Source organism: Staurois parvus, unplaced genomic scaffold (genome assembly GCF_062004578.1).
Source record: "Staurois parvus isolate SC_StPar_1 unplaced genomic scaffold, SC_StPar_1.0 ptg000014l, whole genome shotgun sequence".
In the NCBI taxonomy this organism is placed as follows: Eukaryota; Metazoa; Chordata; class Amphibia; order Anura; family Ranidae; genus Staurois; species Staurois parvus.
This window is the reverse complement of record NW_028317810.1, coordinates 14,653,849-14,668,756: the sequence shown is the minus strand read 5'-3', so window position 1 is coordinate 14,668,756 and position 14,908 is coordinate 14,653,849. Positions and strand designations below refer to the sequence as shown.

At 39.3% G+C, this 14,908-nt stretch overlaps 1 protein-coding gene across 1 annotated transcript; it reads right to left on the bottom strand.

Annotated features, from left to right (window-relative positions):
• Positions 1-304: 304 nt before the first annotated feature.
• LOC149473550 (selenoprotein M-like) lies at positions 305-14,397 on the bottom strand. Its single transcript, XM_089677809.1, has 4 exons — positions 14,113-14,397; positions 9,441-9,517; positions 4,462-4,540; positions 305-568 (listed from the first exon to the last, which is right to left on the bottom strand). The coding sequence occupies exons 1-4, from the start codon at positions 14,281-14,283 to the stop codon at positions 425-427; spliced, it is 471 nt and encodes a 156-aa protein (XP_089533935.1). The 5' UTR covers positions 14,284-14,397; the 3' UTR covers positions 305-424.
• Positions 14,398-14,908: the final 511 nt, after the last annotated feature.

The window sequence follows — 14,908 nt, the reverse complement described above, 5'->3', positions numbered from 1 at the left end:
GCAACTGAAGTCCCTGATCAGTGTATTCTGATCACTGCGGGTGCTGCTGTCAAAATGCAATGCTGCATCAGACCCGTCACATGTCTCAGAAGACTGTGGGGGGGGGGGGAGAACTTCTGGCAGTTGGAGCCGAAGTGGGAGCGCATACCTTTCAAAACCGCCCATGCTTACTGTTTGTGTGCTGTGTACATGTTTTACCAAGAACTGTATATTAGAACAAAGATCAGTGATGTATACTGACTGCTTACACCTGAAAACTCAATAAAATATATTAGTAAACAAAATAATTAAATGCAAAATCAGGTTGATTTCAAATAATTTATTACAAAATGTTTGAACAAGTCCCATTTGTCATGTATAGTAGTGTTAAGTTTATCATCACAGAGCAGATAACAGCTGCTTCCTAGATAACATGGTCAGTGCATCACAGCTCATCCCTTGGTGCTTTCAGGGGATAATGCTGAAACTCTTTTGGGACCTCTTCACCTTTTTGGGATCTCTTGTAAAATCCTGCTTCGTCCAGTATTGCACTTAGTTCATCAGTTGTTTTATTTCTTATTTTGGTCACCTAGAAAATATTAAAAAGTATTTTTCAGTCAACACATACATTGAGAAAGTGCTTTGGTTATGATTTTTGTAGAGGCTGTTTTTTATAGTCTTTCTTTAGCATTCTTGAAGCATAGGGACACATCCCAAAACACATATATTACTATAATACAGTCAGGCTGTATATACAAAAAAATCAAAAGACTCAAACTATTGAAAAAGTCATCTTATGATGAAACGCATCAAGATGCCATTCAGCAGTTGACAGGATACTCAGTCTAAGTCTGCACAGTGATGAAAATTATCTTGCTTTGTGTTAGGAAGTTATTTTGTAAATGCAATTACATTTAATAAAAATGTGTTTTTTATACATAGGTATGATAATACAGCAGCATTTATATACATTTTTTTAATTACAAACAACCATAAGCACTGTGAGTGAGTTGGCACAATTTCGGTTGTATATACAGTAATAAATATACTCCTACGTCTAGGTTATAATACCCTGTTGTAGCAGCAAACCGGAGAATCAGACTTTTGCTCTCACATACAAGTGTCCTGCTTCTCCAGCGATCCAATGCTGTCCAGTTCCCAATGTGCCAATCAACAGCTGTCTAGCTCCCTGTGCTGGAGTGCTGGACCACTGGAAACCCTGGACCCAACTTGTGTGTAAGAGCCATGATTTAACTCTTCAGCATGCTAACCCTTGCTGTAGCACTTAAAGCAGAGTTCCACCCAAAAGAAGAAGTTCCGCTTTAATGCTTTGTCCCTCGCTCCCCATTAAGGCTTGACACCTTTGGGGAGTGGGGGGGGTGAACGGGTTCCCGAATTTGACAGGTACCCGCTTCCGCTGCAACCGCCTAGGCAATCGGAAGCAGAAGTTGTCCTTCCTCTCCGTAGTCTTCTGGCATACGTGACAGGTCCCAGAAGACTACAGGGCCATTCACATAGTGCAGCTCTTCTTGCACATGTGCAGTGGGCACCCAGCTGTGAAGCCGCAAGCTGTCACAGCCGGGTGCCCACACTAAAGATGTCGGCGCCAGGGAGAGAAGACGGTCAGTCAAACCAGCGGTGGTGAGGACACTGTTGGACCAAGGGACAGGTAAGTGGTTGTATTTTAAAAGTCCGCAGCTACAGTTTTTGTAGCTGCTGACTTTTTTTTTTTTCCAGCTGGAACTCTGCTTTAATATGTAAAAATAGACTGAAGAAAGAGCAAATGTACAGTATTACTATATATGTAGCCTGGCTGCATTCCAGTAAAATAACAGAGGCTCCAGTTGAGCTTCAATCCATTTTCATGGTTGAACTGGATTGGTTCTTGTAGGCACCGAAGGCTACACCATTCTGCTAAGGCCACCTTTTTTTTTTACACAGGACATTTTTTCTGTTTTAGAGGTCCGTGTATACTGGCTTAAGCTTGGTATACACATATTGAATTTTCAGTCAGCAGGAACTGGACAAATTTTGGTCGGTAAAAAACATCAAACAAGATAGGGTGAGTGAGCGCAATCTCAGACGAGCAGCTAGCACACAAGGCAATCCTCAACACCTAAAAAAATGACAACAATGAAAGGTATGCAGCGCTAAATATAATAAAAGAGGATAATATAAAAAACATCCGTATAACCAGAGTCACTGTAAATTGATTAATCGATGTAAACCGTCAATCGAACATAAATAATCCCAAATGTGATATGACTGGTAAAGGTGAAAGACAATATCACAGTGGTAATTGGTATATTCCAAATCCGGTTAGGCTTGTGGAAGAATCCAGTAAATTAGTGTGCTTACCACAAAGACATACAGACTCCGTTGGACCTGCCAGCAAAACCTGAGGTGACCCTCGTGAGTGTTAACCATCATTCCCGGGTGTCTTACATGATGACCGGATGCAGTCCTGTTTGCTGACCAGGCCCTGATGTCCGCCGATATACATACAACGCTCAGTTTGTATGTCTTTGTGGTAAGCGCACTCATTTAGTGGATTCTTCCACAAGCCTAACTGGATTTGGAATATACCAATTACCACTGTGATATTGTCTTTCTTTCACCTTTACCAGTCATATCACATTTGAAATTATTTATGTTCGATTGACGGTTTACATCGATTAATCAATTTACAGTGACTCTGGTTATACGGATGTTTTTTATATTATCCTCTTTTATTATATTTAGCGCTGCATACCTTTCATTGTTGAAATTTTGGTCTGTGTATAGTCCTGTCTGTTCAACAGAAGCTGATCATTGTCAGAATACAATACAAGACAGCGAGAGAGATCCCTGCATCCACATTGCTTATGTGGATGCAGGAATTTGTGAATTTATTTTTTTCATTTCAACCCACTGATTGAACGAAAAAAATCTCATAGTATATTCCCAACAAAATGACAATGGGGGAATAAGCAAATATGCCAATATGGGTTGATTGTATTTGTATTTGTACTGAAGAAAAAGGTGTGGTCAACAGCAATACAGCCCTGTCCATTTTGATACAGTTGCTAAGTGGTAATAATTGTGTATAATTGCACACGTAGTTACAAAATATTTTATTGTGCATAGGAAGCTGCACAAAATACACTTTTACTGACTTTGCATCAACAATCTGAAAAGTATAAAAAAGACATTATTTAAGTGGTAGACATACAGCTGCCTGTGCCACCTTGCCTGCTCATTTAACAGAGGAGATATTGCTGATTCACTGGCCAATGCACAGACTGGAGGTAAGAGGTAACACACAAAGCTAAACCAGATAAAGACATGTCACAAGCCTGGCTAGGCAGTGTGAAAGAGGTGCAAAGGCATACAATGGAACATATTTACAAATTGCAGTTTTTCTGGAAATTTGAGCTTTTGTGATTTTGAAAACAGAGATATTTTTGGATGAATCACACTTTTGTGATGCGATGCATTACTGCAACGCAGCATGTTCCATTGATTAGCATGCTGCAGTACTATTCATTTTAAATGGCATATCAGAGCACTAAGGTAACACAGCTCAGATGTATGTACATTGCAGTGCACTACAATGCATGGTAATGTATTTCCATGCATTGTGGTGTGCTTTGCTGGACAAAAGAGGCATTTGCATCTTTGGTGTTGTGCATTTAAAATGTATGGGCTATCTTAATATAACTTGCAATAACGTGACACAATGCATGTGTGTCAATGCAATGCATGAGAATGGCAATGTGTAAATGGGTCCTTTATAGTGGACGTTCTCTTCAATGGAGGTGAAGCACCGAAGCTGTGTGTGGCAGAGGAGCAGAGTGCAGCAGGGCAACACTGGATGGGTGAGTATTTGAAATGAGGACAACCCAGCATCAGGTAAGCAGGAGTTTAAAAAAAACAAACAAATGTGTAAGAGGAGTAGAATGAGGTTTTTTGGGGGTTTTTTAGCAAGAGCTGGAACATGTATAAGGCAGGGGCGGACTGATGACTGATGGGGCCCCCGGGCAATAGGGGATCATGGGGCCCCTGTGTCCTTGCCCAAACTCAAAAACGCCTATGAAAAAGGTACCAGGGGCATCTCATGGGGCCCCCTACTGACCCCAGGCCCTCGGGCAGTTTCCAAATGGTCAGTCCGCCCCTGTTATAAGGTTTGTAATGTAATCAGTATCACTGTTAGGAAGATAATCCTTAGTAAAAGTGTGGTCCAACATGCAGGAAGTTAGGGAGAGCTCCACAATAGGGATACAAACAGCGATATAAACCTGAAACAGGTGCTAATCCTTGCCCACTGTACTAAAAACCTATTTTACTGCTGATTATTCTGCTCATGTCCTGTCCCAATGGTCACTTTGATCCAGTTACATTATTTTTTTTTCCAACAAACAGTTTATTTTATCAATGGTTATATTCATCTAAGCAGTGCTGATTCGATGTAGAAGAAGATAATGTATGAGAAATAATACTAACCTTGAGAACTTCATTTTTGTAATTGTAGAAAATGATTTGAGGTTCAATGTCATCATTGGGATCATACTCAAGGTTGTGGCTGGAGAACAAGCGTTAAGCAAAACACATTTAATTTTGTAATCTTGTTGCTTGTATAATTTTGGTCCTTGTTACATTAAGAATTGTAGCAGCCAAGATAACAATACTGTGGATGACAATACAAACTTTTTTGCTTCCCAAAGAAACAGGGTTTATTTACTAGAGTATACAAAGGTGACAGCAATGCACATGAATCAAGAGTTTAGTGGCTGACTGGCTGCATTGATTATTGCTCTCCAAGTCATATCCTTTAAAAATGTTTTATGACATAGCATATACACAATAAAATTTGTTCATTCTACCATTAAATAGACAGAAGGGTACCAACTATCATTGCTAGAAAACTATATTCCTACTTGCCCATTTTTACCTTTTATTAAAGCTGCATTGCAAGCAAATAGCTGTTTACTGTCTTCCCTGCATATGTAATTTTGTTGAGCCGGTCTATTGACCCATCCACTCCTGCCAGGCAGCATGGGTAGATCTCACCCACTCTGTGACCTTCGAGCAAATGATATTAATGATGAGAAATCAAATCTACCCTATAGCCTGTGATTGGGCAATAAAAGTGAAGAAGGACACAGGGGAGGACATCACTGTGTGATCTACCCTTGACATTCATTTTAAGGCCTCACCTACATGGTTGTACCTATGCGTTTATCCATGCAATGGGCCATCTTTGCCTGCGCGGGATGCACTGGTGTTCTGTGCATCCACCCAGCCATGTCTATTGAGACACAACATCTGTATATACACAGCTGTGGGTCCCAATTCAAAATCCGTGCAGGTGCATGTCCCTGAATGCAAACAGAATGAGTTTGATGACACTCACCCAAACCTGCATGGATATCAGATTGGATGAGACGTGAATGTATACATAGCTTTCAGTATGGTGTTTTTTTTCTTTTTTTTTTTTATGTTCTCTGTGTCCCATTGCAAAAATCCCTCCATTGTAAGAGACTCACTGGTTGTCATCAGAATCACCAAAACTAGTGTCCCCATTGGAAGATTTCTCCTATTTCTGTTCTGGTGACAACTTGAAATTGTTGGAATACAGTGTTCATGCATTTTATGCAACTGCATCAGTATTCAGTAGAGATATATTCTTCAACCAGTAGATGGCAATGTTTATGTTTGTAGCTGCATCTATGGTATACGCTGTCTTTTTTCTGAATAAAAGTTTTCAGTGTTTGCAGTGGAATGGAAAGGCACATGTGGACTGTGCACTGGCTGTTCTGTAGGGCTATATACAGAATTCTCTAACAGCAGAAGCTGGGATTTTCTTTCACTTTTTGATAACAGTCAACAGGACAAATAGAGAGGGTGAATTTCCCCAACGGAACACAGGGAAACGCCTTTCCTTTTGCCTTTAGTTATAATTTAATTTCACAATGTTGCTCGTCCTGCCTTTCCTTAACTTAATAGCTAAGCTCCATTTCCCTACTCCAAAAAATGCCTATACTGTCTTTTTTGACAGGAAAATGTAATAAAAGTTATGGTCTGCACTCTCCTGTCCCATAGACTAAAAAAGATTTAACCAACAGCAATACACATTTGCGTGTTAATGTTATATTTTATTGTAGTAAAATTACTTTGCACATGCTGAGATCCTTAACCACTTCCCGTCTGGCCCATGTAGATAAACAAAGCGAAACAAAAACGAGAAGCGCACAGACCTTGCGCATTACCTCAATAAACAAAAATTTATTAATAAGAAAAGGTACTCACAAACAGCGAATAAAATCAGGCATGTAAGTCCTCGCAGGGACTTCAAAGATAAGGAGCCAGCGCGAGTCCCATCGTGGGGGTAGACACTCAGTTCAGCTGACGCGTTTTGAAGGCTATACCTTCTTCATCAGAGCTGACTGGACTGAGAGTGATCGCTCCCATTTATGTCCCAGGACTGAAAATTGACCCTCCCCTCTGGGTTGGGCAGTCACAGGCTGGGAGGAGGGGCCAAGGTGTCAACAAAGTATAATATCTAATTGTCAAACCATCAGAACACAGATAAAACATGATAAAGAATATATATATATATATATATATAAATGTAATTTAAAACAATGATAATAATATTGAAGGTAATAAACATGCAAGAGAAAGAAAAAATAAAATAAATAAAAAATAATAATAAATAGTTATATAAAAACAATCATTAGTTAGTGTTTAGGATAAAGATCTAAAATTATAATAATAAAAAAATATATATATAATAAATAAAAAAAAAATGAATAAAAAATGGGCAATTCAATTTTTTTTTTCTTCATTTATTCATTTTTTTTTATTCATTTTTTTCCCATTTTTTTACCCCTGTTTTTATTCTTTTTTTTTTTTATTCATTAATTATTTTTTTTTGTATTATATTTATTTTATTATCATTGTTTTAAATTACATTTATTTATATATATATATATATATATATATATATATATATATATATACAGTATATATATATATATTCTTTATCATGTTTTATCTGTGTTCTGACCCCCTCCCTAAAGGTGCCAATTCCTCATGGGGAACGGAGGACTACTACGTAAAGCGGAAATCCCCCTGTTGGGTGGAGCTCCGCTTTAATATGAGGATGACTCCCCACAAAGCCTGACAACCTGAATATTTATTTCTGCAGGATATGGTTTTTTTTTTACTATTAGCACTGCAAATCATACATTTCCTATTGCACAGCACCATTAACAGGCTGAGTACAGACTCAAGTCTCTATGGAAATAAGAAATGCCAGGGATTCATCTATTGTATAAAAGTTATAACTACCTTCAGTAAGGTGCAAAAGAGGGGGGGGGGGAGTTACATAGACATTCTGTATGCTAGACCACTTCTTCATCATAGGGACTGTTAGAACCATTTGCAGTCCAAAAATAATATGTGTTTTCAGAAGTAAAAGTGTTACCACACCCACAACAATAAAATCAGTCCATATATGCAGTAAAGCATGCCTGTTATACTCACTGTGGAGCTTAATGGGTTAATCCTCTGTGTTGTGTTTGATCCTGTCTTCTCTTATCCTCCCCTTCTTCCACAGCCCTTTCATGTCCTGAAAGAGCAGACCCTCATGGACACTCAGCACATGCTCAGTTTAGTGTGTACTGCTAGAGAATTTTTCCTTTTTCTTGGGAGAGCGGATGTGATCAGCACAGGGCCAATCAGAACTGTCCAGCCAGAGGGTCAGTGGTTATGCAATCTCATAGGGCAGTAAGAGGAGAATGAAAACTTCTACAAACTTTAACCAGTGCTCAGCTGGACACAGATAGAAGTCACAAGACTGCTCTAACTGCTGATGGAAAAATGTATTTAGCAGTTTATATTTACTAACATAATTGCATTTCCATGTTGTGTGTACTGTTAGAGACCAGATCTAGTGAATGCAGGGCCCTGGGTTTAGTAACACTTTAAGGTGTATCTAAACCCAAGAAAAAGTATAATATATTATAGCTTAGCTTACCACAAAATGTAGTGGTGTCATTATTATTATGGTAATGCTGCAAGTACCACTCTCTGCCAATCCCTCCACTGGCTTCCCATTGCCCAACGAATAAAATTCAAAACATTAACAAAAACATATAAAGCCATTTATACCTCTGCCCCAAATTACATCACCAATCTTGTCTCCAAATATCACCCAAACCATCCTCTCCGTTCCTCCCACAACCTCCTGCTCTCTAGCTCCCTTGTCTCCTCCTCCTATGCTCGTCTCCAGGACTTCTCCAGAGCCTCCCCATCCTTCTCCTGAGCCGCCTCTGTGTGTCTATAAGACACACAGAACATGGCTCAGCCCCGCTCTCAGTTCCCTCCTTACTGGCTGTGATTGACACATTGCTACTGTGTCTCAGCCAATGAGGAGGGAGAGACCCAGGAGAGCCGCTGCTCTCGTGCACAGCGCTGGATTGAAATTGAGCTCAGGTAAGTATTAGAGAGGCTGAGGGGAGCTGCACACTGAAGGTTTTTTGCTTTCATGCATAGAATGAAAGAACCACTTTAACCTTCACAGTGCTGGAAAACAAACACTCAGGACAGTATCTGTTGGCTGTAAAAGAGACACTGCAGGGATGATGTTTAACATAGTGTCACCTGTGGGTAATGGGATATACACCATTATAGAGTACTTACATAATATGTTTGGTACTGTATCATTCCAAAAATGTATTGAACTTCAGCTTTAACACCGTACATAATTTATTTATGTTCTGTGCATACATGTTTAGTAGTGTTTAAACACTATTCATTACCTGTCAGAGAGATCACCACACTTCCCCTGAAAATGCCTTCATCTACTTTCCTCTCCCAAAGGTTGGACAAGGATCTTTGTATGAGCATTACGCAAGGTCACATCTACTTTCTGGACTGGGATGCTGGCTCAGAGAAGACATAATCATGTAAATCCTGGTATTTGGGCACAACCAATAGAGATACCTGCAAACACATTGTAGGTACAGTTGGATGACACAAACATAAACTTAAAAAACTGAGCCCAGTATAATCATTTTACTTGTTGGCAGTACAGAGCCAAACACTTAGTCATGTCAGTGGTTAAATGTGATTGGTTAGGTGCTATTCTCAATATTATTATATTCTCAGCCACCACATCATCTGAGAGTTAGTAAGCTGCAATATATATATATATATATATATATATATATATATATATATACTGTATATATATATATATATATATATATATTTATTTATTTTTTTTATATGTAGTTATTTCTTCTTGGTTTAATACTGCTTTATACAATTATAATAATACTGCTTTATACAAGTATACAGTTTGTTGTATAAAGGAAAACTTTTTTCATACAGGGTTTCTCTCCTGACCTATGTCTTTAGCCTTTTTCATTAACACAATGCTACAAGTAAAAATAGTATAACAAATAAAAGGATACTATAGTCCCCAAATGTTCAGCATGAAGTTGTAAAGTTCTGGTTTACTCTTTATTGCACATCCCGAAACACTTGGTGCCTGCAAAAAAATTAAAAGTACATAAAATTATAACAAAATATACATTATGCCAGTGTGATATCTCTTCAGGTGTACAGGTTTCAGCTTTTAGAAAAGCAGTGGGGAGCAGACGTTTACAAATTATTTGCAAAAATTGCAGCAGTCTTCAAGCAGCTTTGTTAAAGCTTTTAACTACTTGCACTCCAGGGGATTTACCCCCCTTCCTGACATGGCCATGTTTTGCCATATGGCACTGAGTTACTTTAACTGACAATAGAGCTTCCTTTCAGTGGTATTTGATCACCTCTGCATTTTTTATTTTTGCCACTATAAACAAAAAAAGACTGACAATTTTGAAAATAAAAATATTTTTGACTTTTTGCTATAAAACATATCCAATAAAAAAAATTTAAAAATAAAATTTTGGCATAAATTTAGGCCAAAATGTATTCTCCTACATGTCTTTGCTAAAAAAAAATCCCAATACTGTACGTGTAAATTAATTGGTTTAATTTAAAGCATCAACTACAACTACAAATAGTACACCCCCTACCCAGAAATGGAAATCACATGTGTGTATAATATATATATGTGTATGTGTACACATATATATAATATATATATATAATATATTATAATATATATAATATATATATATTATACACACATGTGTATGTGTGTATAATATATATATATATATATATATATATATATATATATACATATATATATATATATATATATATATGATTTTTGCGCATCCCTGCTGCAATAGGGCAGCAGGGAAGCGCTTAAAACACCACTCAGGTTATTAAACACATTTATCATTAAGGGTGTTGACTGTCACTTTAAAGTGGAACTATACTGCATCTGAGCACCACAAACCAAAAACGCTATTTAATTATTTAGTTATATTTAAAGCAAACTCATTATTCCATCCATCTTTCCATGCTTTCTTTTGCTGAGAATCACTTTGAAAATCACCTCCTAGCATTTCTGGCTGTGGCCATCTTGAGGGCAGATGATTCATGTAGCAATTACTTCCTGGAATCCATCTACCCTTAGCTGAGGCATGCAGAAAACAACTCCTGAAGACACCTGGAATCCAGGAAGTAACTGAAAAAATGTTTTAAAAAGCCAATAGCGTTATCCTATATGCCCATGCACACTATTGTAGGCTAGAAGCGTTTTTCAAGCTTTAGCTCCTAGGAGAAGAATATAAAACACTTTTTTGTTTTTTGGCTTTTTTGGCAGCGATTTATAAAAATAGCATAGAACGCTCCTCACCATTGCTAAGAGCTGGTTTCCAGTGGTTTTTACAGTGAATAGCTAGTTGTCAAGGATCGGGCCAGCAAGCCAGCCAGCCATCGCTTCCTTAACAACGGATGACTCAATCAGCAAACCATACCAGGCCACATGTCCTCAACATGGGGGCAGGGCTAGTGTGCCCTAGGCAAGACCAGCTACTTGCACCCCCCCCACCCCCAAAATAAATAAATGTAAAACCAGCTGAAAATATTAAATCAACAAAACATGAAACTGCTAAATTTCTTTTAATTTACAAAAATAAGTGCCATAAGATGCCACCAGCACCAATATTAAAGACAAAATATATATTACCCAAATATAAATGAACTGTATTAACCAATCAGACAGAGAAACAAGTTACAGAGTTACAAAACTCCACAGTGATCAGCAGTCGCGAGTCAGCTTGCAGTAAGGGACAGAGTCTGAGAAGAACACTGGAAGGAACAGCAGCTCAGCTGCTACACTGGCCTCAGACACCCGGTATCTTCCTTTATCCTTTCTTCTTCCCCCTCTGCCACCTCTCCCCTCAGCTGAAGGATCATTCATGATGTGGCGATGTCCCACAGGATCAATCAGCATCCACTCTCCTCACCCCAACCATTGTCTGCCCCCCTCCTCCTCATGTCGCCTCCATGACCCACCATCCTCGGCCCACCGTTGATGACTCCTGCTGGGGTGCGGAGTCCAGGCTGCAGCTCTCAGTGAGGTCAGGTGGCGTCCCAGCACTACACCACTACCTTCTCATATACATCGTGCCCTGATCATCCTACTCATATAGGGTTAACCCTGCAGCCAGAGCACACCCCTGTCTATTGATTGGCTCCATCTATGTAGAAGAAGGCAGATCCAGCACTGGATACGCCCTATTCTGATCATATGTGCCAGTGTGTGTACCAGAGATGTATGGACTGATCATCCGATCAGAGACTGCTGACCTTCCGGGGTCCTGGGCTAATGTCATTATTTCCCATCCTAGGGGATGCCGACACTTCACTGCTACATGTGTGTATGTATGTATGTATATATATATCGTGTGTGGACAGGCTGTGAGACAATTGTGCAGACTAAGGATACCATCATTCCATCATCATTCCCTGTGTATGAGGAGAGGGGGACTCTGCAGAGAAATGAAGAGTTCATACAAGAGGTCCATAGGTCACACAAAAAGAGTGCTGTGACCAGGGGCCCCTAGGTGGCAGTGCGACCTAGGAAGCTGCCTAGTTTGCCTAGTGGAAGCACCAGCCCTGCATGGGGGGGTGCTCCCCCCCAAAGCACCTTGTACATGTTGATGCGGACAACGGACTCTTCCCCACAACCCTAGGCAGTGGTTTCTAGGGTCTGCGAGAAGGGGAGGGCTTATTGGAATCTGGAAGCCCTCTTTAACCAGATCCTGCCCCCCCATGTGAATGAGTATGGAGCACATTGTACCCCTACTCTTTCACCAAAAAAAGTGAAACATAAATTAAAGAAACAGACAGATTTTGACAGGTCCTTTATTTAAAAAAGTCCCACAAAGTAAGTACAGCATCAATCATGATGAATGCCAACCACCGACCCAAACAAAAAATAACGATAAAAGCTCCACACCCACCGCTGGCTCCCACCACCAGACAGCTCCGCCGTTTCCTACCACTAAATAAACCAATGGTGGGACCGACCGATGACATCACCAGGTGACCTTGCCCCCTGGTGACATCATGGACTGGGGCATGCTGGACCAGCGTTCATTGTGATTGACACTGGACTTACTTTCGGGGACATTGGTGTTTTTTATTTGTTTTTTTTCTAAAGGACATGTCATCTGTGTTTTTATTTATTTTTTTACACTTTTTTGAAGACTGAGAAGGGTACAATGTACCCCGTACTCATTTACATGGCAGGGCCAGGATCTGGGGATCCTCTTGTTAACGGGGGAATCCATATTCCGATAAGCCCCACGCCCGCAGACACCTACAACCACCGCCCAGGGTTGTGGGGAAGAGGCCCTTGTCCCCATCAACATGGGGCAAGGTGCTTTGGGGGGAAAGCCCCCCTTTCCCAAAGCACCCCCCTGACGTTGAGGGCACGTGGCCTGGCATGGCTCAGGCAGGAGTGCTAGCTCGGCCTCCCCTTTCCTGACCTGCCAGGCTGCATGCTCGGATAAGGGTCAGGTATGAATTTAGAGGGGACCCCCACGCCATTTTTTTAAAAAAATTGTCATGGGGTTCCCCTCAAAATCCATAGGAGAGCTAAGGGTCTGTTATGGATTTGGGGGGGACCCCAAGCTCTACTAAGCTGCACCACCTGCTTCTGATACTTTTGCATTCCTAATGACCCATTGGGGAGAGAAGCAATTCTGGTATGAACATAAGTCAATCAACATAGACCTTTAAAGTATGTGTAAACCCTAACATTGAGCTCTATTTCTCCATTTTTGCTCTGTTAAATACACAATTGAAAGACACAAATTCTGTGCTAACCTGTACACTGTACAATTTTTAATCTCAATGTTATCAATCAGCATGGTAGTACTACAGAACACCTTACCGCTATATTGTTGAGACAATAAGAGTGAGTGACCATTGTTACCCTAAGATAGGAAGTGTGTTGCCAGGTAAAAATAAAGAACAAATTGACTAAGAAAAGAAAACCAGTGCTGCCATTAAATATAAAGGCTGGTAAGTTGACAGTCAGCACTCCTATTAAGATCTGAATTTAACTGGAGCCATCTGGAGCTAAGGTTGCTTTATAAGCTTTTACAAATGTTTTGTAGAATCTAGCTGTATGCACTGTTCTCATGTAAATTAAGCTCTGATTTAAAGACACTAAACATTTACCTATAGCTGGAATCCTATCTTGTATTTATTGTAATCTCCTGTGTAAGGTTAGAAATGTTACATGTTTTACATCTTTTTTTTTTTTATGTATGGTCATACCTACATTGTGATTTGTTAAATTGCATCACTTACCCATTTTAATGTTTCCTTTGAGATTTTTTTAAGAAAAAGAGAAATAAACACTCTTTGTGATAAGTATTGGATAACAAGTTATCGTCTCTAGCACTAAAAGAAATGCAGGCATAGGTCCACTGTTGATTATGCTACTGTTTTTAGTTGTGTTTGCATAGTCACCGTTTTTTCAAGTGAAGTCTGTTCCTATCTACTGACTAAATTCACAGTATTAACTTAGTCTTTCAGCTAGACTGAATAAAAAAATGCAGTAACCTCATCATCACTGAATATTGCTAAAGAATACACAGTACCAGTAAAAAGTTACTTTGCAGACTGCACTGTTTATCCCATAAAATAGTATAACTATTGCATACTTACAATGAATTTGGCCCTGGCAATCTCAGTGTCCTCAATAAGTGTTGTTTCGATGGATTCAGTAGCATTCTCTGCATTCACAAATATAAGACACAATGCCAAAAAACACAGAACTGTTTCTCGAACCATCTTGCTTGAAGTCCCTAAATGGAATGCCCACTTGGTTGTCCACATCAGCTTAAACTATCATGGAATTTAGTCACCTTTTGGAAAGGGGTGTTTCTAAACTGATGACGATGATGAAAGTTACATAAGTGGAACATATTTTGCAGTTTATACCTAAGACAGGTGCTTCATTATCAAATATTCTCAGACGAAACACATTGACTGAGGAGACTGTTATTTATAAAATACTGTATTTGCTTTAGTAATATATTAACTAATTCACTTTAGGAAAAACCATTGTAAGACAATTCTAAAAAAATAGGGTATTCAAGACTTTTAAGGCAATCTTTTGGTAAACCAAATGAAACATTTGATTTTGAGTTCTGTTCTCCATGTCAATTTCTGTCACTATTTTCTTTGTCGTATATTATAATGCTATTATTTAAAGGCTAGCTCAGTCTATTCAGGAATATTGAACCACATGCTGGCTTTTCATATAACTCAGACCCAATGGCAAGATATCAGATTCTCCATCTCCTCCCAAATGTTACAACTGATATAAAGCCCAAAAAGGTGTTACAGTATCTTCATGGCTTACCCCTAATGCAAAATAATTTGAGTTTTCATATGAGAGGGATAGAAATGAGCACGTAATGGAGATCCATTCCACCAATACTCACACTGCTGAATGAAT